Consider the following 24,714-nt stretch of genomic DNA (forward strand, 5'->3'; position numbering starts at 1 on the left):
CTCGCTCAGGTTTTCTTCAGAGCCGGGACTCTGTCAAGGCTTGAGGAGCAGCGGGTTGTTCAGACCAGAAGAAATATCTCTCTGTTCCAGGGTGCATGCAGAGGATATTTGGCCAGACAAGCTTTCAAAAAGAGAAAGGTGAGAAGGCGACTATACTCAGCCGGTCACTGCCCACGTTGGAGTCACTGCGGCAAGGTTTACTGCAGTTTCACTCCGAGTCGAATGGTGTCGCTACAGTAGATATTGGCCAGGACACCACAGGGTGGAGTTTCTTCTGCATTTTATGGCCAATTCCAGTCACTGTTTTAACTTTGTCGAACACGATTTAAACAGCTACAACGATGGATAATGTGCCTGCCAGAACAAAGGACAGGCAGCGTAGGGGTTATGTACCTGTTGTAGGCTTCTTTGACCACATTCTCACATAACACATATGCCACTGCCAAGCCTCACACCTGCAGCAAAGCGCCGCTCCTCAGTGGTGACTCTCAAATCCAAGTCAGTTATTTTGATGTCATACAAAATATTATCCGGCGGGCATCCTAAAGCAGAGCGGGCATTCTCTTTGAGGCAAACAGCTTTCATTTTTTGCCTGTGTGACAGCGTGAGAGGAAGCCTTATGGCAAACATTTAAATCTCATTACTTTCTAATTTACACATCTACTTAATTTATTGGCACCCACTTCTGGATTAACATTCACATTTGGTCTGAACTAGTGTATTCAGGATCAAACTTAAGTTTAAGTTTCAGGTTTTCGCAAAATGGGCATCCACAGTTTTAGTTTCCGCAAAATGGGTATGCATGAGTCATCGAGGAGACCATTCCATATCTGAGACTGAATGGCCACCTCTGAGTAATTGTAAAATGAAGACAAAACTACATCGTACAACTCAAAGGAAATAGATTTATGTGAGAAAAAATAAATAAAAAAGAGAATTACTTGTGTAAGCTCAAATTGCTGAGAATGGTAAGAGTACTGTTGGATTTGGTCCACAATTTGGGAACCACGCTATCCGTGCCTCACGGCAAAAGCCATAGCCAATCACCTGTTATCCAATTTACTTACTGAGTGCTCGTTTTATTTCTTCAGTTTTAGGAAAAAGCTAAGACACCGAAACAAAATTTAGACTTACACAGGTTGGTTGAGTTCAATCGCAATTCTTGTTAAGAAAGCTCTGTTTTCAGAAAAAATACAATACAGCACTGGACCTTTTACGCGACCGTGCTCAAGAGCAGAAAGTCTCCATTCAGAAAAGGCAACGTTCAAGGTTCTTTGGTCAGCTTATATTCAGTTGTTTTCCATCCCGTCTTTCGGCCTTGGCGATCACCTTTGGCTGGGTTCTTGGTTGTTTTCCTCCTGCCGCTTTCCCTTTGGCACCTCTACCGGTTTTATCTCCAAGTGTCCTTCCTATAAATCATTCTTGCACATACATCCACTTCGCCCACTGTCGCACTCCGTCCATTCATCATCCTTTCAATTTTGTCATTTTGTACAGAATTATGTGAACTTTTGGGTGTGATATCATCAATTTGTTAATGTTCCCTGGCTATGCAAAGTTCTTACTCACTACTTAACATGCGTTTGTTTGTTTGTTTTTTTGTTTTTTTGTTTGTTTGTTTGTTTGTTCGTTTGTTTGTTTGTTTGTTTGTTCTTCTGACACTCCATGTACTCGCTTACTTCATCACATTCTTAGTTAAATCATGCTTCCAAACATATCTTTTCATTATTAGGCAAAACATTTCCCTCTGTCCAGAACGTTCAGTCGTCATCCGAAGCTGGCGTCCAGCGTTAGGCAACATATGACGTCACATCAAGCAGTAATCAAAACATAAGATATAATCAAGTACAGAACATTTTTAGACAACTTTGGCAGTGTCCTTGATTTAGAAAAACATCAGGCATGCATTGAACAGTTCTTTAAGGGTCATTAAGCTATTCAGGCAATATATCAAAAAACATTTATTATTTCAAAGTGCACAGAAATATATATGCGACCATAAAGAACCTTATAAAAACCTTTGTCATTACCACATATCAAAAATGTCTAGTTATGTCTTCTTTATTGATTTGGTGTGTAGGTGTAATTACATGCTTAAAACGTTTTTTATTGATTTAATGTGTGAATACAGTCATCCCTCCTACTTCGCGGCTTCAACTATCGCGGCTTCGCTGTATCGCGGGTTTTCAAAAATAAATTAATGATTTTATCGCAGAAATTTCATCATTTCACGAGGTTTCGCGGCCACTTGAGTTTCTTCATTTTCCTTTAATAATGATAGCTTATGTTTAAAAGTCGTTTTCTTGTTTTGAAATGAATAAATTAAAGAGTCAGTACAGTATACTTTATCGTCACATGTGACTTCAGGGCGTTCTCTCTGTTGTATATTTAGATGTTGTATATTTTGGACTAACTCATGTTCCGTAGTGGGAAAACCCCGGATGTGGGAGGGGGAGCTTCGGGGACGTTCAGTGTTGTGATGTACGGCCAGTGAACTGACTGTGATGAAAGGAATAAAGCAGTATCCATCACGTCGTTGTCCGAACCATGCTTGCTACATCAGAACCTGGAAAATAGTAAAGATATAACACTCTCCACCGGCGGTGGCCTTCATCTGGACATAGCAATACACTGTTAGTCTCGTCGCTAAGGCATGAATGCGGAGCGCACAGTCCATTGATATGAAAGTCCCCTAGCAGCGAGCTGGTTGATGTCAGCGATAAAAATAGAATATCTTCCAAGAATAGCTCAAAAAAATCTAGTTTCTATTTCGCGGAAATTCCCATTTCGCGGGTGGGTCTGGAACGTAACCCCCGCGAAGTAGGAGGGATTACTGTATACCGTAATTTTCAGACTATAAGTCGCGTTTTTTTTCTTAGTTTGGGTGGGCGACTTATACTGAGGAGCGACTTATATGTGAATTTTTTGACAAGTTTTCAAAATTAAAAAAAAAAACGAACCGCGATGTAACAAGGGAATGCTGTAATTTGAATTTCAAGTGACGTCAGCAGCGCGGCGGTTGTTTACATAAAGGAGAAAGACGGCCGGGTGGCTGTCCGAGGACGATGGATGGGGCTCGGACATGGCTTTTACGCACGCCCGGTCCTACTGTACGGAGCTCTCTTTCAAATCCATGGATGGAAGTCGGGGGCCGGCGCTCGGCCGGGTGGCTGTCCGGCGACGGTTGATGGGGCTCGGACATGGCTTTTACGCACACGCGGTCCTATTCTATGGAGCTCTCTTCCACCTCTGTGGCTGGAAATGCCACCTCCAGGGATGGAAGTCCACGCCGCTGCACGCCTGGAAGTCGACTTTGTTAACGCTACAATATAGTTATATACTAGATCTGTGGAACGACGAGACTGACGTCAGGGCGCACACGCGGCGTTGTTAACAAAGGACGAGGAATTTGATCGATGGATTTAATGATTTGGAGTGACATAGATGGTTTGATAATATTGTTGTAATATGATAGTTATTTGAAATATACTTTATATATCGTTATATGGGTCTGTGGAATAACTAGAAATGCAACTTACGAGTCCGATGTCAGCGGCGCGGCGCATATGCGGCGCATACGCGGCATTGTTTACATAAAGGACGATCGATGGATTTAATAAATTGGAGTGACACAGATGGTTTTATAAACGTTATTTATGTAATAGATATTAGAATAACTCTGAATGTTACATCAGGCCCGTTCTCAGCTCTTTGTTTGCGTTTATGTCACGTAAGCATACCTATCGTTTAGCCTGTTGTTGCTCGTTCATGTTTGTTCTTGGTGTTGGATTTTGTCGAAGAAATTTCGCCCAAAATGCGACCTATACTCCGGAGCGACTTATTTATGTTTTTTTTCACGTTATTGTGCATTTTATGGGTAATGCGACCTACGTATATTCCGGAGCGATTTTTAGTCCGAAAAATACGGTACTTGTCTGCTTATGTACTTTATTCAATGAGGTTTGAGCATATCTGTTTTTGTAGCTAGGTAGGACTTTTTGTGTTTCTCAACCCCATTTCTTCACTACATAAAGGTAAAAACAATCTGCAAATATCGGCATTTGGCTGATTATTTTGGCTGATGTTTGGGCCATAATTGGCCGATTTAATCCGCTGGATATTACCTGAAGGCAACCAAAAAACGTGTGCACGCATTCATGTTTTTCGATTCAGTCTTGTATTGTTCTTGTCTTCCGATGAAAACAATTCTGTATGCTTTCTGTCTGACAGATCCAGGATTTAGCAATCCGTTGTATCCAGAAAAACATAAAGAAGAATCGTGGGGTTAAAGATTGGCCATGGTGGAAGCTTTTCACGAATGTCAGACCTCTGATTGAGGTGCAACTCACTGAAGAACAGATCCGTGGCAAGGATGTAAGCATAAAAATATACAATCATGTGGTTTCGTCTCGTTTGTGATTTAATTTTGCATTGACATGAATAACTAATTGATACTAAAGTTCTCAAAGTTATAAAGTATTCAAATTTTAAACGAGTAATTATTGAGTCATTGAATCATTGACAACACAGATTAATTTTCTATCATACATCTTATGCCGCATTCTAGGAAGAGATCCTTCAGCTGAAACAGAAACTGGAGAAAGTCGAGAAAGAAAGGAATGAACTGAGACTCAACAATGACCGTCTTGAGAGCAGGGTAAATTGCAAAAACACAAAAATAAACAAGTCTCAATTACAAATGTTTTGAACAAACAAGAAATGTTTGACAGTGAAGCATACCAAGGTAACAAACTAAAAAAAATGTTTTGCAATGTTTTTTTGGGGTGTACTCAAAAAAATCCATATCGTTGTGGTTCTTATTTTGCAATACAGTAATCCCTCCTACTTCGCGGCTTCAACTATCGCGGCTTCGCTATATCGCGGGTTTTCAAAAATGCGGAAATGAATTATTTTATCGCAGAAATTTCATCATTTCACGAGGTTTCGCGGCCACTTGAGTTTCTTCATTTTCCTTTAATAATGATAGCTTACGTTTAAAAGTGAAATGAATAAATTAAAGAGTCAGTACAGTATACTTTATCGTCACATGTGACTTCAGGGCGTTCTCGCTGTTGTATATTTTGGACTAACTCATGTTCCGTAGTGGGAAAACCCCGGATGTGGGAGGGGGAGCTTCGGGGACGTTCAGTGTCGCGATGTACGGCCAGTGAACTGACTGTGATGAAAGGAATAAAGCAGTACCCATCACGTCGTTGTCCGAACCATGCTTGCTACATCAGAACCTGGAAAATAGTAAAGATATAACACTCTCCACCGGCGGTGGCCTTCATCTGGACATAGCAATACACTGTTAGTCTCGTCGCTAAGGCATGAATGCGGAGCGCACAGTCCATTGATATGAAAGTCCCCTAGCAGCGAGCTGGTTGATGTCAGCGATAAAAATAGAATATCTTCCAAGAATAGCTCAAAAAAATCTAGTTTCTATTTCGCGGAAATTCCCATTTCGCGGTTGGGTCTGGAACGTAACCCCCGCGAAGTAGGAGGGATTACTGTACACGTATTAATACGGAGGCATCAGAATCAATATTGCACATTAGTTTATAAAGTTTCCTGGTGCGTCTCTGAAAGCTGCTCCTTGTAGTGCAGGGGTGGCCAACCAGTCAGAGACTAAGAGCCACATTTTTTACTGTGTTACAGCAAAGTGCCACATCATACACGAGCACACATGAACATCACTCCCCCCCCCCCACACACACACACACACACACTCACACAGTCGCACGCACACACACACACCTCTGCTCAGCCAAATTCATTGGTGACATTATCATGTCACGCACCAACATGATAATGACAGAAATTTACTCCTATAGTACTAGGACCGCAGGCCTGTCATTTTCAACAATGAACATTGTGTGCACTGTCTCACATACACAAACTCGCAGTTCAACAAAGTCTACAAACAAAAACATAATAATTTTCAATACCGTTTTTTCACTTACTATGCATGTTGCTTAGTGACTTCTTTGCCTCGAACAATCGTCTTCAAATCTGGCTTGTATTCCGTTGTTGCTACTCAATGCAATTCTTTTTGTTGGATGTCTGATACCATTCGTTTTAGTTTGACGTTTTCAGGAGTCAACATTTCAACACCGTCACTGAGGCATTTTTTCACAAAGTCCCCTTCATTGTATCGCTTTTTAGACCGTGCAATATTCCAAGCCAGTTGATGCAATGCAAGCGTGACTATCTCTGAATGCTTCGTAATTTTTGGGAAAAACTGTACCTCTTTATGCCCAACTTTTCAAAGTGTCCAACTTGCGCTTGCGAAATTCAGTCCCTTTTGGAAAGTTCTTATCGATATTAGCATGAAGTAAGCTAAAGTGGCGCTGAAGATTTGAAGCTTTGAAATGCGCTAATGACGTCTGACATATCAGGCAGAATGGCTTGCTATTGCGTTGAACAAAAAAATATAAACTTTCCCACTTTGTTAAAAATGTCCTGTGTTCATCTTCATATTTTCGTGTAGCTGTGTATTTTCTCGCTGCCATTTTGAGAGCCAAATTGACACTATTTGTTTCCTCGAATGGGTTTGCCCCTCCTCCTTTGCGGGATTTCACCTCATGTGCATACGCGTTTGACGGAAATACCATATTGAACTCCTGCGAAGCATCACGCAAAAAAAAAAACAAATCACAAACACAAATGTTGATATGAATGGAAAAGAGCCGCATGAAACCAGGCAAAGAGCCGCTTGCGAGCTGCCGGTTGGCCACCCCTGTTGTCGTGCAATGTGCACACCTTTCTACCAGGCATGCTGCTGATGGTAAATTGGGCCACCGCTAACAGTAAAATATGAAGAAAAAAAAATGCCATCCAATATGATAAAAATTAAGTCTGTCACCGACACACTAATTAGATTTATTAATTACGCAGCAAATTAACACACTATAAAAATTAACGTAACTAATCATGAATGTCAAGTCAAATTTGGCCCATTGAGCTATGCGTAGGGTGAGGCAACTTATCATTTCTTTGTTGCACTGCATTGCTCTTCTCTTCCCAGAGTCTCACGTTTAAATTTGTACCACTTACCTCAAGTGTGCACTCTCTTCTCGTCACCCCATAGTTGTTGATAATGCCTGGTCACAAATACGTATGTAATTATGATTAAACATTGTTTCACATCGTGGTAGTAGGAGGAAGGCGTCATTCACCAGAGTGCAGTTTGAAATTAACATGAGCCAACAAGATTTTTTTATCGCCTGACAGCACTAATAAAAATATTATCAGTGTCTATTTGTTTTCTTTAAAAAAATTATGTAATGTACGTATAATATTGTGATACGTATTGTTTTGAAAGCCATGCATCAGGATACACATGTATATCAAAGTCAAAGTCAGCATTATTGTCAATCACTTCACATGCTAAGACACACAAAGAGATCAAAATTGCGTTACCCACTATCCCACGGTGACAAGACATATAACAAAACATCCAAAACAACAACACAAAAAGTAAAATCAAGAAGGCACATACAATGATTAAACAAGAGCGATGAATAAATATAAATAAATAAACAAATAAGAGGAGCAAAAACGGAGCAAGTGTGCATACAGCAGACAGTCAGAATATAGCGCGAGACTAGTGCAAGGCAGCCAACGCAGGACGTTATGCAGCCGAGGGCAGAGGGGGGAGAGAGTTCAGGATCCTAACAGCCTGGAGTATGAAGCTGTTGGAGTCTGATGATGCGGGAGCGCAGGCTCCTGTACCTCTTCCCAGAGGGCAGCAAATCAAACAAAGTGTGAGCAAGGTGACTCACATCACATACAATCGTGGTCGCCTTGCGGGTGAGATGGGAGGTGTAAATGTCCTTCAAAGAGGGGAGTGAAGCACCAATAATCCTTCCGGCCGTGTTCACTATGCGCTGCAGGGCCTTCATGTTGTGTTCAGTGCAGCTACCACCCCACACAGCGATAAAAATGGAGAGGACGCTCTCAACGGTGCCACGGTAGAATGTGGTCATTATGGCTGGTGGAGCACCTGCTCGCCTAAGTTTCTGCAGGAAGTTCAGGCGGCGCTGAGCTTTCTTCGCCAGTGATGCAGTGTTGGTGGTCTAGGAGAGGTCATCACTGATGTGCACCCCCAGAAATCTGGTCCTGCTCACTCTCTCCACCACAGCACCGTCGATGGTCAGTGGCAGGTGTTGGCGTGACCCTTCCGTAAGTCAACAACAATCTCCTTGGTCTTGCTGATGTTCAGCTGGAGGTTGTTGTCCCTGCACCACTTGGCCAGAAGGTCGACCTCCGACCTGTATTGAGTCTTGTCACCCTTGGTGATGAGACTCATCACAGTCGTGTCGTCAGCAAACCTCAGCATGCGGTTGCCGCTGTAGGTTGCAGTGCAGTCATGCGTCAGCAGGGTGAAGAGCAGCGGACCGTGCACGCAGCCTTGGGGGGCCCTCGTGCTCAGCGTGATGCTGCCGGAGATAGTGTCGCCAACACGAACCACCTGAGGCCTCTGACAGAGGAAGTCCAGAAGCCAGTTGCAGAGGAAGGTACTGAGACCCAGTTTGTCGAGTTTGCAGATGAGACGCTGTGGTACAATGGTGTTGAATGCGGAACTGAAGTCCACAAACAGCAATCTCACATACGAGTCTCGTTTTTCCAAGTGGGTGAGGGATGAGTGGAGGGCATAGCAGATAGCATCTTCAGAGGACCGTTTGGCTCGGTACGCAAACTGTCAAGGGTGGGGGGGAGAACGGACCTGATGTGCGTCATGACAATGGGAGTCAGCGCCACGGGGCGGTAGTCATTGAAGCAGGATGGAGCAGGTTTCTTCGGCACAGGTATGATGGTGGCAGCCTTGAAACATGATGGGACGATGGCCTGCTGCAGGGAAATATTAAAGATGTCCGTGAAGTCACCCATAAGCTCCTCAGTGCAGTCCTTCAGCGCTCGACCTGGGATGTTGTCTGGGCCTGCCGCCTTATGGGTGTCGATAGCAGCAAGCGTCCTCCTCACGCTATCGGCAGAGAGGCACAGGGGCTGCTTGTGTGGAGGGGGAGGGGTCTTCTGCGGGCAAGTCCTGTTCTGAGCGTCAAAGCGAGCAAAGAAGCGTTTCAGATCATTGAGCAGAGGGACGTCGCCCTCACAGCTCTGCGGCGCGGGCTTATAGTCCGTAATGGTCGGAATGCCTTGCCATAGGCTCCGCGCGTTCCTGCTGTCTTGGAAGTGGGTGGTAATCCTGCAAGACAATGCCTTTTTCGCTTCCTTGATGCCCTGGGACAGGTTGGCCCTCGCTGTCCTCAAGCCAGCTTCATCCCCAGCCCTGTAGGCTTTGTCTCTGGCCCTCACCAGCCTGAGGATAGCCCCTGTCAGCCAAGGCTTCCACTTAGCCCGAGTGACGATGTATTTTGTGTGGGTCACATCATCAATGCACTTCAAGATGTAAGAGGTAACAGAGTCAGTATACTCCTCCAAGTCCATCTGATTGTTGCAAGTGGCTGCCTGTTTAAACATTTCCCAGTCCGTTGTGTCAAAGCAGTCACAAAGAGCATCAGAGGCTCCCTCAGGCCACACCCTCACCCGCTTGCGAACCGGCCTGGATGCTTTCACCCTTTGTCCGCAACCGGGCAGAAGCATAACAGTGATATATGGTCATAAAGTCCAATGTGGGGGCCGGGGGTGGCTTTGAAAGCTCCTTTATGTGTAGTGTAGACCAGGTCCAGGAAGACCACGTGTTGGAAAATTAACATGCTGGTGTCGCTTTAGAAAAACAGACTTTAGGTCTGCATGATTAAAATCCCCAGCGAAGATGGTGAAACCGTCAGGGTGCGCCGTCTGTTGTTCACTGACAGCCTGGTACAGTTCACCTGTCACAGTGATCCTGTCGCTTTCAATGTTGGAAGGCGGGATGTATACCACGACCAGCAGAATCGCTGTAATTTCCCTTGGCAGGTAAAAAGGACGGCACTTAATGATTACAAACTCCACCAGTGCCAAGCAGTGCCTGCATACAACTACAGCGTCCCGGCACCATTCGTCACGTATGTAGACACAGATTCCACCCCCACGCGATTTTTTACCCTCCACAATGGCGCGGTCCGCACGATAGCATGTTAGCCGCTCCAGATGTACAGCAGAGTCTGGAATGTTGACAGTCAACCAAGTGTCAGTGAACACGAGCACACAGCAGTTACTCACTGTCTGTTTTGTAGATCGCAGCAGTCGAACGTAATCCATTTTGTTGTCCAGCGATCGAACATTCACCAGAAGAATGGAAAGTATGGCCGGGCGAGTCGGGTTAACCTCCGCGCTTGCCCCTCTTCTGCCTCCTCGCACACCGCTTCCGACGCTTCCTATCCGGGGGAGGAGTAGCAGGCGAGCCCGGCGTAGTTTCAGGCCGGAGTAATCAGAGTTCCTTTAATGTCTCCGTATCAAAGTCCAGAACGCTTCAAAACTCGCTTTTGCCGATGTCGAGTAAATCCTGCCTGCCGTACTGGTGGCACGACGTAGTAAGACGAGACGAACACGTAAAACTGTCGGACAAACACTTCTTAGACGAACAAAACACCGTTCGGTTGGGACAGAGGGAGGTTGCTGCTTGTGCACGCGCCGCCATCTACCGTAATTTTCGGACTATAAGTCGTGGGTTTTTTAATAGTTTGGGTGGGGGGGCAATTTACACTCAGGAGCCACTTATATGTGATTTTTTTCACAAATTTTCAAAATTCAAAAATCCGCGATGTAGTGAAACCGCGATAAACGAACCGCGATGTAGCAAGGGATTACTGTCATTTGAACGGCAAGTGACGCCACCGGTGCCGTGCCGCGGTTGTTTACATAAAGGACAAAGGATTCGACCACGGGAGGCCGAAGATGACGAAGGGCCCCACGTTTGAAGGATTTAATGATTTGGAGTGACACAAGGTTTGAAAAACGTATTTATGTTATAGTTATTTGATATATTTTATTTTGTGTAGCAACTTGTATATGTTTTTATCGTTACAGTTCAGTAGTTGTTGGCTCGTTGAACTCTTGTTTTGTTAAATAAAGAGCCGTTTACCATACCCACGTCTTTCCTCGACTTTGTTAATGCTACAATCTAGTTGTATACTAGATCTGTGCGGCGCGTGCGCGGCGTTGTTGACATAAAGGACGAGGAATTTGATTGATGGATTTAATGATTAGGAGTGACACAGATGGTTTGATAATATTGTTGTTATATGATAGGTGTTTGAAATATACATTATATATCGTTATATGGGTCTGTGGAATAATTAGAAATGCAAATCACAACGAGTCCGATGTCAGCGGCGCGGCGCATACGCGGCATTGTTTACATAAAGCATGATGGATGGATTTAATGAATTGGAGTGACACAGATGGTTTTATAAACGTGTTATTTATGTAATACTTACTTGTATAACTCTGAATGTTACGTCAGGCCCGTTCTCAGCTCCTCGTTTGTGTATATGTCACGTTAGCATACCGTATCGTTTAGCCTGTTGTTGCTGGTTCATATCTGTTTTTGGTGTTGGATTTTGACAAATAAATTTTCTCCAAAAGTGCGACTTATACTCCGGTGCGACTTATATATGTTTTTATTTTTCACTTCATTGTGCATTTTATGGCTGGTGCGACTTGTACTTCTGAGCGACTTATACTCCGAAAATTACGGTATATTGTTGGTTTTTTTTCACTTTATTGTGCATTTTATGGCTGGTGCGACTTATAGTCCAAAAATTACAGTATATGCATCTATTGTTATGCGCATTAGATCGGAAGGTTGTTAGCATTACCCAGTTCTAGTGGTGTTTTTTACACCAACGTTCAAGCCTATAAATACAATTTCGAACAGTTAAACATGGCACAAAGTGCACCTGTGGTATGTCACTTAAAGCTTAAAAGTTAGGATTTTGGACTATTATGCAAAATGTCAATGACTTCTCATTTGTTTGGTAGCTAATCTTTTTTAATTTCATTCTCATGCATGCAGATGAGATTTGCAAATCGCTAATGAGCACACGTGCCTCCACCCACATTGCCAAAGTCTCTGAAGTCTTTCATTTTGTATTCTCAGTTGAGTCATCCAGTTGAATATAATGGTGGATTTTTTTGTTCAATAATTTATCTTGGTTTAATTTTTGTTGGGATAACAAAAACCTGGCATTTCAACAGGGGTTATAGCCACTGGAGCTACGACATACAAAATAATGTAATATAACAAACTGTGGATATGTGATAACCAAGATTTATGATCATATTTGGTAGATTTGTGGAAAAAAGTGTGTGTGTGTGTGTGTGTGTGTGTGTGTGTGTGTGTGTGTGTGTGTTGATATTATCAGATCACTGAGCTATCATCAGAGTTGACTGATGAACGGAATACAGGGGAGTCTGCCTCTCAGCTACTGGAAACTGAAACATCTGAGAGACTCCGTCTTGAGAAGGACATGAAGGACCTGCAGGTAGATACGCATATGCACACGCACGCACATAGCATGCACACGCATGCACGCACATGTTGGTATTTCGTTACTTTCGCGTTAAGATTTTGTTACTTTCGCTTGTTAAGCTTGTGCTCAGAGCAATCTTTTGCTTTCACGTACGTTATTAGGTCCAGTTTGACGACATGAAGAAACAAATGGAATTCATGGAGATGGAAGTGATGGAGGCTCGTCTAATCAGGGCCTCTGAACTCAATGGAGTGTTGGATGATGATGAATCAGGTAAGACTTTTTCCTAGACAAGCACAAAATGCAAGAGTTGAGACTCAGACTCATGTTTGTGTTGAACTGATGCTAGTTCGCATTGTATGGGCATGTATTTGCCAAATCCTTTATGCTAATCAACAAACATTGGCTAAACTTTCTTTGTTTAATCATTTTTGGACATGAGTATGATTTTAATTATTTAAAATAAAATACCCTAAAATAGCTGCAAAAAAAGAAAATATAAAGCTGAATGGTACTTTTCAGTAAAATTATAATTAATCAAACGTTTCAAGATTCTTTGCTCGAATACAATTTGCTTGTCCAGCTTCTAAACATGCTTTTCAAATGTCACTTTAATTAGGATAACAGGCTAAAAAAAAAAAACAGACAGATAAAAACAGACTTTTGCTCAACAGTGAATCAGGAAATAGGCATTGCACTTTACAGCGGATCAGGCTAATGGGAATCAGGTGGCATAGCAGAACCACTTGGCAGGCATATGTGTATTGAGGGAGACAAAGCAACGCAGATTGACGGACTTGCGGGTTTAATTACACACCCTAATTAGCAAAGGCACAGGTGGCAGCCATCAGCACTGATTAGCGCGTGTAGCTTCGCCTTGGATATAAGCCCCCCGTGGACCAATGTGAGAGCGCGTCAGCCGGCCAGCAAGGCAAGAGCAGAGCGGAGCCGTGAAATGTTTACGGTAGTTTTTTGTTACTTTGAGTTTTAGTGAAGCCCTACATTTTTTTTCTAAAAGTCAGTTTAACTTTAAAATGTTTCAAATGTGTTTAAAGATACAATAAAGTGTTTAAAAATTAAATTATAAAAGTCTTGTGCGGATATCGTGAAACTATTGACCCCACATTGCAGATTTTCGCCTATTGTGGAGGGTCTTGGAATAAGCGCAGTGCGCTTGTCCTCTGTGAAGCATGCCCTGCACTATGAGCGCTTATTGCTGGTCGCTGTCCCGATTCTTTCTGCATGGCGGTGCATTTTTCCTGCGTGCACGGCTGTGTCACGTCACCGCTATCGCCCTGCTGGGTGGCTGACGCGCCCTCCGCGCTACACCTTGGGGTCGCGTGTCACCAGTACAGAACTGCTCGTGCGGATCGGTGCTGATTGCCACCACCTTCCTGTGTTAACCGCTGATTAGGGCGTGTAGATAGACGCCGTCCACCGGTCAGTCCTGGCTGTTTTGTCTGCTTTGAAACACACACGCCTACCATCTGATTCCCGTTTGCCTGATCCTCTGTGTGCCACTACAACGCATGACGCGAGCTCGCTGACAGGCTCATCAGTCGCCTCATCTACCTGCTCTGCTGGCATTCCAGCCTCCCTTTTACCCTTTCCCTCTTTTTACATTCCCTCAATAAACAGTCCGTGCTGCACATGGTTGTCCTGCCTCGTTCGTGAGAGGCTGGCTGCCATGCTTCCCACGCTTGTCCGCAGTGACGCACATTGCTCAAAGGCACGCCCCGGCATTTAAATACACACTGATAGCACGTATTTAAACACCGTTCTCCCATCACTTATAAACCCGCGAAGTAGTGCATTCGCAAAAGGTGAAGCATGAAGTGGCGAGGAATCACTGTATCCGTGTATTCTGGCCCCGTCTATCAGATTATGTGCTTAAAAATAGCATAGCTGTAATATTTTTAGAGCAGTTAACCTTGTAAAAGTACATTTTTTAAAATTATATATTACATTTTGTGTACATTTTGGGGGCCCATATCTTGGAAATGTTTTGAGTTGCTGGGGTTTCAACTGATTTAGCATCTTATTAGGCAGAGGTGTCAAACTCAATTGCACTAGGGGCCAAAATTCAAAACACACTTTAGGTCACGGGCCAAACATGATAAACATTTATTGAACACACAAACTAAATGTTTTTGGAACATAAATATGAATTGAAAACAGACAGGAATATTATTCTGAAACAAACTTAAACCTTAAATAACTTATATTTAATATTTTGCTCACCATGAAAATATCTTGTTAAATTTTACAACTTGGAACTTAACTGAAACAACTTAACATTAAAATAAGTCCCCAATGATCATCGTCACACACACATTTGGGTGTGGTGAAATTTGTCCTCTGCATTTAACCCATCACCATGTGATTTTGATCCATCCCCTGGGGGAGAGGGGAGCAGTGAGCAGCAGTGGTGCCGCGCTCGGGAATCATTTGGTGATCTAACCCCCCAATTCCAACCCTTAATGCTGAGTGCCAAGCAGGGGTCCAATTTTTATAGTCTTTGGTATGACCCAGCTGGGGTTTGAACCCACAATCTTCCAGTCTCAGGGCAGACACTCTACCACTAGACCACTGAGCTGGTAAAATAAAAAATAACATTCAAATTCCTTTGCTCCTATGTCAATGTACACTGCTCAAAAAAATTAAAGAAACAGTTTTTTTTTTTTATCAGGGTATGGCATGAATTCAATTACACTTTTCTGATAAGGTTTTGGTCAGGTACGTGGCAGAGGGGGTTGTTAATCACTTTCAGCTGCATTGGTGTTGATGGAATTAACAACAGGTGCACTAGAGGGGCAACGAGATGGTCCCCAAAACAGGACTGGTTTTGCAGGTGGAGGCCATTTCAAATTCCTCCCTCTTGATCTTTTTTGACTGTTTTTCCACAAGTGTTGGCTTTAGCTAGAGTCATTATCATGACTGGGAGCATGAGGCGATTTTTTAACCCGACTGAAGTTGCACAGATTGTCCAACTCCTCCAGGATGGCACATCCATGCGTGCTGTTGCAAGAAGATTTGATGTGTCTCCCAGTACAATCTCCAGAGCATGGAGGAGATTCTAGGAGGCAGGCAGTTACTCTCGGAGAGCTGCACAGGGCCGTAGACGGTCCTCATCCCATCAGCAGGGCCGATATCCGCTGCTTTGTGCAAGGAGGAACAGGTTGAGCACTGCCCGAGCCCTACAAAATGACCTTCAGCAGGCTACTGGTGTGAAAGTTTTTGCCCAAACAGTCAGAAACAGACTTTACGAGGGTGGCCTCAGGGCACGACGGCCTGTAGCATGCCCTGTGCTCACTGCTCAGCACCGTGGAGCTCGATTGGCATTTGCCATAGAACACCAGAATTGGCAAGTCCGCCACTGGCGCCCTGGGCTTTTCACAGATGAGAGCAGGTTTACCCTGAGCACCTGTGATAGACGTGAAAGAGTCTGGAGAAGCCAAGAAGAGCTCTATGCTGCCTGCAACATCATTCAGCATGATTGGTTCTGTGGTGGGTCAGTGATGGTCTGGGGAGGCATTTCCATGGAGGGACGAACAGACCTTTACAGGCTTGAGAACGGCAGTCTGACTGCCATTAAATATTGGGATGAAATCCTTGCACCCATGGTCAGACCCTACGCTGGTGCAGTAGGTCCTGGGTTCCTCCTGATCCACGACAATGCCTGGCCTCATGTGGCAAGAGTATGCAGACTGTATCTGGAGGATGAAGGAATTTACACAATTGAATGGCCCTCACGATCATCTGATCTAAACCCAATAGAACACTTCTGGGACATGTTTCGGTCCATCAGACGCCGCCAGGTTGCTCCTCAGACTTTACAGGAGCTCACTGATGCCCTTCGACAGATCTAGGAGGACATGCCACAAGACACCATCCGTCGTCTCATTAGGAGCATGCCGCGACGTTGTCAAGCATGCATACAAGCACGTGGGGGCCACACAAGATATTGAAAATAATTTTAAGTTGCAGAAATTGAATTTAGGCAAAATGGACTCTGCTGCCACATCATTTTTTCACTTTGATTTTTGGGGTGTCTATATACTGAGCCCTCTGTAGGCTGAAAACTTTTATTTCCATCAAAAGATGTCTTATCATTAAACTGTCCATATCAGTATAGATATCCAACTTTTTTTTTCACTATTGAAATCTGATGTGTTTTCAAAGTGTTTCTTTAATTTCTTTGAACAGCGTATATAAAAAAAATAAACTTAAATATCCCAAAAGATTTTGCTCTCCTTAAAAATGTCTCCTGTCAAAATTATACAAGTTAGAAATATGAACATGCTACAAAACCTGGAAATATAAATAAAATGTGTGCTTTTCAGCAATAACAATTCAAATTTTTTCATTTTCTTTGCTCTTATGACTCTGATCTGATCATATGCTCTGATCGCAGCCAGACAACTGGCATCTTTTTTTGGCAACAAGTTGGTTTATGTTTGGTGTGAAGTCCTGTGTTGTGGAGATTCTCAGGATGGACTGCAGGTGGTCATCAGTGAGACGACTTCTGTGTGCTGTTTTGTTAATCTTCATCACTAAGAAGAGCTTCTCACACAGATATGTGCTCCTAAACATGCACAAGGTTCGAGCCGCATGAAGATGGAGCTGGGGCATTGTTGCAGGGATGGAGTGAATGAACTGAAGTGTCGTACTTTGCCTTCAGTGTCCCATTTCACTCTAGCTCAATCTGAATCTGCACAGGTGCAGTTTCAACATCGACAACAAATGGGTTGCGAAGCAACACAAAAATTTTTTTGTGCTTCAAAGTCACTAAAGCGCCGTGCGATTTCAGCGCGTAGTGTGCTCAGTTTGTCGGCAAAGTATGTTTTGGGGAACACAGTTGTGCTGACTTGGTTCAACATTACTTGGCTACGGGCAAAGTGAGGCAAGTTGCAATGTTGCATTTGTGTCTCCCATAAAAGCAGCTTCACTTGAAATGCCTTCACTGCGTCATACGTCAGTGATCATGTGGTCACGTCCCTGGAGCTGCAGATTTAAGGCGTTAAGATGAGCTGTTATGTCAGCCAGAAATGCCAACTCGTACTTCCATTTTTCATCCCTCAAAACGGTGGAGTCTTTTCCTTTACTGTCTATGAACTGACAGATTTCATTGCTGAGGTCAAAAACTCTGTCGAGAACTTTCCCCCGATTTAGCCAACGCACCTCTGTATGATAAGGAATGTCGGCAAACTCTGAATCTATCTCCTGCATAAAGGACCAAAACTGCCGGTGATTTAACCCTTTAGCTCAGATAAAGTTTACGGTTTGTGTTACAGTGCTCATTACATGGTCCATCTTCAGGACTTTGCCACATTGTGCCTCCTGGTGTATGATGCAGTAATATGCTGTTAACTCACCAGTACCGTTCTCCTCCTGCATCTTCACTCACATCCTTCCCACTTGTCCACTTTTTTCACCGCACATAGGTGCTCCATCAGTTGTAAGTCCAATAAGTTTGTCCTAGGGCAGTTTTACGGTTACACTTTGATATACTTTTTCAAAAATGTATTTTCCTGTCGTTGTTCCGTGCATCGATTTAATGTCTATTACTTCCTCTGTTATGAGCAAATTGGAGTCCACTCCATGGATGAAGATGGCCAGTTGTGCAGTATCAGTCATGTCAGTACTTTCATCCACAGCAAGAGAGTAGGCAATAAAGTCTTTGCTTCTTTCACTCAACTGTACTCTGAAGTCAGTGCCCATTTCACAAATTCAATCAGTAACTGTATTTCTACTCAGGCTTATATTTGCCAGCAACTGCTTTTTGTCTGTACATAAGATGTCAAACACCTTGATCATGCAGCTCTTCAGAAATTCTCCCCCCATAAATGGCAGGGCTGATTTGGCGATCTCCTCTGCCACGACGAAACTTGCTTTCACAGCAGCTTCACTTTGTGATTTTGCACGGGTAAAAACGTTTGCTGGAATGTCAGAGTCTTCTTTAACTCTTCTGCTTTCTGTTTCTTCTGCTCTGCATGCAGGTCTTTCAGGTTATCCTTATGTTTTGTCTCAAAGTGCCGTCTTAGATTGAATTCTTTAATTACAGCCACATTGGCTCCACAAATGAGACACACGGGTTTACCGGCAATGTCAATAAACATATACTCAGCCTCCCATCGATTATTAAGGGCTCTCTTTTCAGAATCAACTTTTCTCTTCGGCATCATGAGAGGTATCTATGGCTAACGGCTATCTTCATTATATCTTGTTATCGCTAGACTTAATTGATGTAATGTAAAATTATCTTGCGGGCCGGATATGATTACATGGCGGGCCGGATGTGGCCCGCGGGCCGTGAGTTTGACACCTATGTTATTAGGGAACTCTGTTATGTACTGTATTTAGAGTTTCAAGTCACTCAGGCCTCTGGGGGGTGTACAGAAGGCTCCAAACCAGGCTACAGAACAAATTTACCTTTAAGGACCCCCTACTTTAGGCCATTAGTTGGCAATGTGGGAACATGATGATGAGAATGAGCTTTTTACCCCATCAACAGTCACATTTCATCAGCATTTTGAGCCAATAAAAACTGATTATCCAACTCCTTCACTATGAGCCAAGTGTGTCACTAATAGGGGTGGGTGCAAGGGGGTCTTGGCCCCCTGAAGATGAACCAATGTAGATATTTAAAAACTACTGTGTGAAGGTTTAAAGTCACCAATAGATTCAGTGTTATTTAAATCAGATTTTTTAATATAGTACACAAACACCCTGGTCCAAAATTCAGTGTGCGACTCCTGAATCCCAAAAGTGGGCATGGAACCCCAAAGTGGGCGTGTTAAATCAACCCAATATTTGATGGGCCATCATTCGACTGTTTGGATTATTTCCTTTGACATAGGGGCCAGACATAATTCAGTGTCAATTTGTTTTGCGATTGAGACATAATCAATATCAATAGATAATCCCTTTGAAATAATGTTCAATATTAAAAAAACATAAAAACGCAAACCCCGAAACTGGTGAAGGTGCCAGGCCGACTTGGGTGGTCTGGTTGGCTCAGGGGCCTGCGCCTCTAGTTGACGGTGAGCCGCAATTGGTTAAGACTTGAGACCTGGGAACTGTGATGTCATGGAATGACCTTTTGGGTTATGAACCATCCATCCATTTTCTGAACCGCTTTGTCCCCACAGGGGTCGCGGGCGTGCTGGAGCCTATCCCAGCCGTCATCATGCAGTAGGCGGGGGACACCCTGAACCGGTTGCCAGCCAATCGCAGGCCAAACAACCATCCGCACTCGCACTCATACCTAGGGACAATTTAGAGTCTTCAATCGGCCTACCAAGCATGTTTTTGGGATGTGGGAGGAAACCGGAGTGCCCGGAGAAAGCCCACGCGGACACGGGGAGAACATGCAAACTCCACACAGGGAGGGCCGGAGGTGGAATCAAACCCACACCCTCCTAACTATGAGGTGGGCGTGCTACCCAGTGCGCCACCCAGCCGCCCGGGTTATGAACCCTGTTTTAAAAAAAAAAAAAAAAATGTTTTTATTCAGTATTATTCCGATTTGCAAGTGAGACAGCAATATAATGTTGTTTTCAAAACGTTACCAAAAACAAATCACACATATTCGGTGAAATGGTCTAGTTAACATTTCCTAAACCCCTGAATCCTAATCTTGACAAGCAGTATGCAGAATGCACACTCAGAAATGTTGTCTTTGGGTCCTTTTTAAAATTACAATTGGGAGCAAAACAATTAAACTTCAGTTCTGAAGTGTGTACTCCAAATGTGGTAATGTGGCAGGGGGAGAATGGCGACTGAAGTATGAAAGAGCCATCAGAGAAATTGAATTTACCAAGAAGCGACTGCAGCAGGAGTTTGACGACAAGCTGGAAGTAGAGCAGCAGAACAAACGGCAGCTGGAGAGAAGGGTAAGAACATAATGGCACCATGCACACAATGGCACACCAATGGCATCGTCTATTCTAACAATGGCAGTTGTTTTGACTGATTTACATTGCAAGAAAAAGTGAACCCTTTGGGTTTACCTTAAATCAGTCGTAAAATTCAAACTTCATCTAAGTCATAGCAATCAACAAAGACAGTCTGCTTAAAATAACAACAGTGTCGGATGTAAAAGTTAATTGGACCCCAAGGCTAAGGACTGCGGAGCCAGGAGTCAGTCAACCCAGGGTTCAATTGGTTGTGGTGGATGGCGGTGGTCGATCACCTCCACGTGTCCTTCCTCAGTCCCCTTCAAATCTTACTCTGGCTTCCCTCCGTTGTCGTCCACATGAACAGCTTACCCTGTGGCTTATTTCTACTGGTCAGGCTGATTGCAGTGAACTATCTAAAATAATTTTCTCCTGTAAAATGTTGCAGAATAGTGTAAAAATAGCTAAACATGTATGGTTTTGCAAGGAATGTGTTGATCTTTTGAAAATTGAGTCTAAGTAATGAGTTGATTTTACACGTTTGCAACTCGAGTGCTGAGCACTCAGTGTGTGTTACAGAATTACAAACTCAGTGCTAAGCAGTGATGGCGCTTAGAGTTTCGCAAACTGTGAGTGTTTTTTCAATAAATTATTTCAATAAATATTAATAGTGTTAAAAATTGTACTACAAGAGTCTCTATCACAGTTTAACCATTCAGAAAAAAATCTGTAAGGTTCTGTACCTAATGTTAACGACAATTATGTGGCCCTCCAAACTGGCCACATTCCCATTCCCACGGATCTCAATTGAATTTGCCCTTGCATATAATTAAGGCATTCAATGTATTCAATTTGTTAAAAAAAAAACAACTGCTAAATCACATTCAATCGAAAGTAAATTAGTTGAGATGTTCAATTCAGGAATCACTGATGCACAAGTCAGTTAAAAATTAGTTGCCTGATAATAACTACGAAGCTTTCATTCCTGGTGACCTTCTAACCTGACAAAACTCTGTTTGGAAGAGTAAAGAGGACACATTGAATCAAACTGTTGCCGCAACTGCCGCTGTTTTGCTGTGGATTTTACTGCTGTTTTTAGAAATTGCACAATGTGAATAAATAGGAAGAATTTGTTTTGCGCAACCTCAGTGCCTTATATGCAACTTATTAACAATAATTACCGTAATTTTCGGACTATAAGTCACAGTTTTTGTCATAGTTTGGGTGGGGGGGCGACTTATATGTGATTTTTTTTCACAAATTTTCAAAATTAAAAAATCCACGATGTAGTGAAACCGCGATAAACGAAACGCGATGTAGCAAGGGATTACTGTCATTTCAACTGCAAGTCACGTCATCCGTGGTTGTTTACATAAAGGGCAAAGGATTCGATCACGAGATGACGAAGGGCCCCACGTACTACCGGCATCATTAGCGACTTTGTTTGTAAGTGACACGGAGGACGAAGAGTTTGAAGGATTTAATGATTTTGAGTGACACAGAAGGTTTGAAAAACTATTATGACTTTTACGCACGCCCGGTCCTTCTCGACAGGAGCTCTCTTTCCCCTCCGTGGATGGAAGTCGGGGGCCGGCGCTCGGCCGGGTGGCTGTCCGGGGACAGTGGATGGGGCTCGGACATGGCTTTTACGCACGCCCGGTCATACGCCCGGTAGTTGTTGGCTCGTTGAACTCTTGTTTTGTTAAATAAAGAGCCGTTTACCAAACCCACGTCTTTCCTGGTACTTTGTTAACGCTACAATATAGTTATATACTAGATCTCTGCAGCGCACGCGTGGCGTTGTTGACATAAAGAACGAGGAATTTGATCAATGGATTTAATGATTTGGAGTGACACAAATGGTTTGATAATATTGTTGTAATATGATAGTTATTTGAAATATACTTTATATATCGTTATATGGGTCTGTGGAATAATTAGAAATGCTTTACAAGTTTGACGTCAGCGGCGCATATGCGGCGCATACGCGGCATTGTTTGCATAAAGCACGATCGATGGATTTAATGAATTGGAGTGACACGGATGGTTTGATAAACGTGTTATTTATGTAATACTTACTTGAATAACTCAGAATGTTACGTCAGGCCCGTTCTCAGCTCCTCGTTTGTGTATATATCACGTTAGCATACCGTATCGTTTAGGCTGTTGTTGCTGGTTCATGTCTGTTTTTGGTGTTGGATTTTGACAAATAAATTTGCCCCAAAAGTGGGACTTATACTCTGGTGCGACTTATATATGTTTTTTTGACTTTATTGTGCATTTTATTGCTGGTGCGATTTATACTCCGGAGCAACTTATAGTCTGAAAATTACGGTACTAGCTGTCTTAATGTAACTTCTAATGTACACCTGAGGTTGATGAAAAATGGATAAAGCAGGAATAGTCCATCCATCCATTTTCTATACCACTCGTCCCCACTGGCGTCACAGGCACGCTGGAGCCTATCCTAGCAATCATCAGGCAGTAGGCGGGGACACCCTGAACCGGTTGCCTGCCAATCGCAGGGCACACAACCATCCGCACTCGCACTCACACCTCGGGGCAATTTGGAGTGACCAAGCATGGTTGTGCTCCTGATAAAATGACTCGTACTAATATTTGAATATACAACTATGCCAGATGTAAACCTCATTTTTTTCCCCATTGGGTTTGTGTAGATCGGTAACCTACAGGCTGATAATCAAGAATCAGCTAAAGAAAAGAGCACAGAGACTAATATTGGAATATACAACTATGCCAAATGTAAAACGCATTTATTTCCATTGGGTCTGTATAGATTGGTGACCTACAGGCTGATCATGAAGAATCACAACGAAATATCCAGCAGCTAAAGAAAAAAACACAGAGACTCACAGCTGAACTGCAGGACACCAAACTTCACCTGGAGGGCCAACAGAGCCGCAACCATGATCTGGAGAAGAAGCAGAGGAAGTCAGTATATGCCCAAGCACAGAAAAATGCACTCCCACTGTCTAATCTCAGTCTCTCAATCAAGTCACATACTGTAAATGTCAACAGAGCAGAAACATACTCTGTTTCTTAGTTTTTTCATGTTAGAAATCTGTGTTGTTTGTGTTTCTGTGCAGGTTCGACAGTGAGCTCAGTGCAGCCCAGGACGAGGTGCAGAGGGAAAAGACCTTCAGAGAGAAACTGGCACGAGAGAAAGATATGCTGACTGGAGAGGCCTTCAGTCTCAGACAGCAGGTTGAGGTACTGTATGGACAAGTATATACTTGCTCAATCTGCATGTCTTGTTTTAATAGTATATTTTGTATTGGGGATATTAGGTTGGTTAAAAGATGATTACGAGACAGGAGATCTTCATTTTAATGCCCTGACCCCACCCTGATCTGATACAGTACATAATTTAGAAGATAATTATTTGTAAGATAACACTTTTTGGGTTCGTAAGAAAATGTTTCAGACTTAGATAGATTGAAGTGAAAGACCCTTTATGTAGTTGCAAATCCTTTGCTTAAAATAACTGCGTCATGCTCACATATTAGTCCTCACCAAACCTTTGCATTCTTTGCATTCTTCTGTTCTACTTCTGATTGAGTTCCCATTGCCCATTAAATGTTTTATCATCTTCACAATCACTTGTTTTTCCTCAAATGGACAGCTCTACGTAGTTTTAATATTAGTTACACCTGTAACTAACTGAATGTAGTTAGGTTTAGTTCAAACAACACAACATCACATCTGAAACTGTGTAGCTATTCTGCTCTATATATTGTAACAGTATTGATTCGGCAATAATAAGCCTAGTCCTTCAGCCTATGACTTTAACGGGTTCTTAATTGATATGTTTGAAATTATCTTTGTGTTTTATTTTCTGTATTATGTACATACCTTAATCAAACATCTCGGGGGGGGGGGGGGGGGGGGGGGGGGGCGTAATGGTACAACAATAAACACGAATACACTGCTCTTTGACCAATATTGAAGAACAATGCAGCTAGTCACCAAGTGTGACACTATCAAGGCACTTACATTCTTTTGACAAATCATTTTTGAAGGCGGCATTGACTTAATGGCCGCTTGCTGTGTATTGGGCTTTGTGCGTGGGAATCACCTGTCACCGTTAATTCATATTTCAAATGGGTCTTCTGGTATTGTCTGTGAAATAGATTTTATTTTTCTTCTTGGCCATAGGCTCTTGCGTTGAATGCTCACTGTGCCTTTTCCCAACGACAACAACCTTTTGTCGTCGGCTAATAAATAAACTGGAAGTACTGGTAGGGTTTTTTTTTCTTTCATTTCTGCAGCCTGATTCATTGTGGCCCACAAACCAGGACCATTCGCATAAACCATGTAGTTATTTGGTAGATTTACCATGTTTGCTTGCTTGGTGCAGGCTTAAAGGGAAAATAAAC

The 24,714-nt window shown here is 43.1% G+C and overlaps 1 protein-coding gene and 1 pseudogene across 5 annotated transcripts in view; one reads left to right on the plus strand and one right to left on the minus strand.

Annotated features, from left to right (window-relative positions):
- Positions 1 to 24,714, plus strand: part of LOC147054823 (unconventional myosin-XVIIIa-like) — a 116,745-nt gene that overhangs the window by 52,418 nt on the left and 39,613 nt on the right. For all 5 annotated transcript variants that reach the window (XM_085915551.1, XM_085915550.1, XM_085915552.1 and 2 more), the window contains 8 exons: positions 10 to 138; positions 4,231 to 4,374; positions 4,568 to 4,657; positions 12,312 to 12,431; positions 12,581 to 12,692; positions 20,187 to 20,314; positions 23,115 to 23,269; positions 23,425 to 23,548. In XM_085915551.1, the coding sequence (XP_085771677.1) occupies positions 10 to 138; positions 4,231 to 4,374; positions 4,568 to 4,657; positions 12,312 to 12,431; positions 12,581 to 12,692; positions 20,187 to 20,314; positions 23,115 to 23,269; positions 23,425 to 23,548 (1,002 nt within the window). The remainder of the gene's footprint in view (positions 1 to 9; positions 139 to 4,230; positions 4,375 to 4,567; positions 4,658 to 12,311; positions 12,432 to 12,580; positions 12,693 to 20,186; positions 20,315 to 23,114; positions 23,270 to 23,424; positions 23,549 to 24,714) is intronic.
- Positions 16,815 to 18,601, minus strand: LOC147054825 (general transcription factor II-I repeat domain-containing protein 2-like; annotated as a pseudogene).

Source organism: Syngnathus leptorhynchus, chromosome 7, assembly GCF_054491065.1.
Source record: "Syngnathus leptorhynchus isolate UIUO chromosome 7, UIUO_Slep, whole genome shotgun sequence".
Classification (NCBI taxonomy): domain Eukaryota; kingdom Metazoa; phylum Chordata; class Actinopteri; order Syngnathiformes; family Syngnathidae; genus Syngnathus; species Syngnathus leptorhynchus.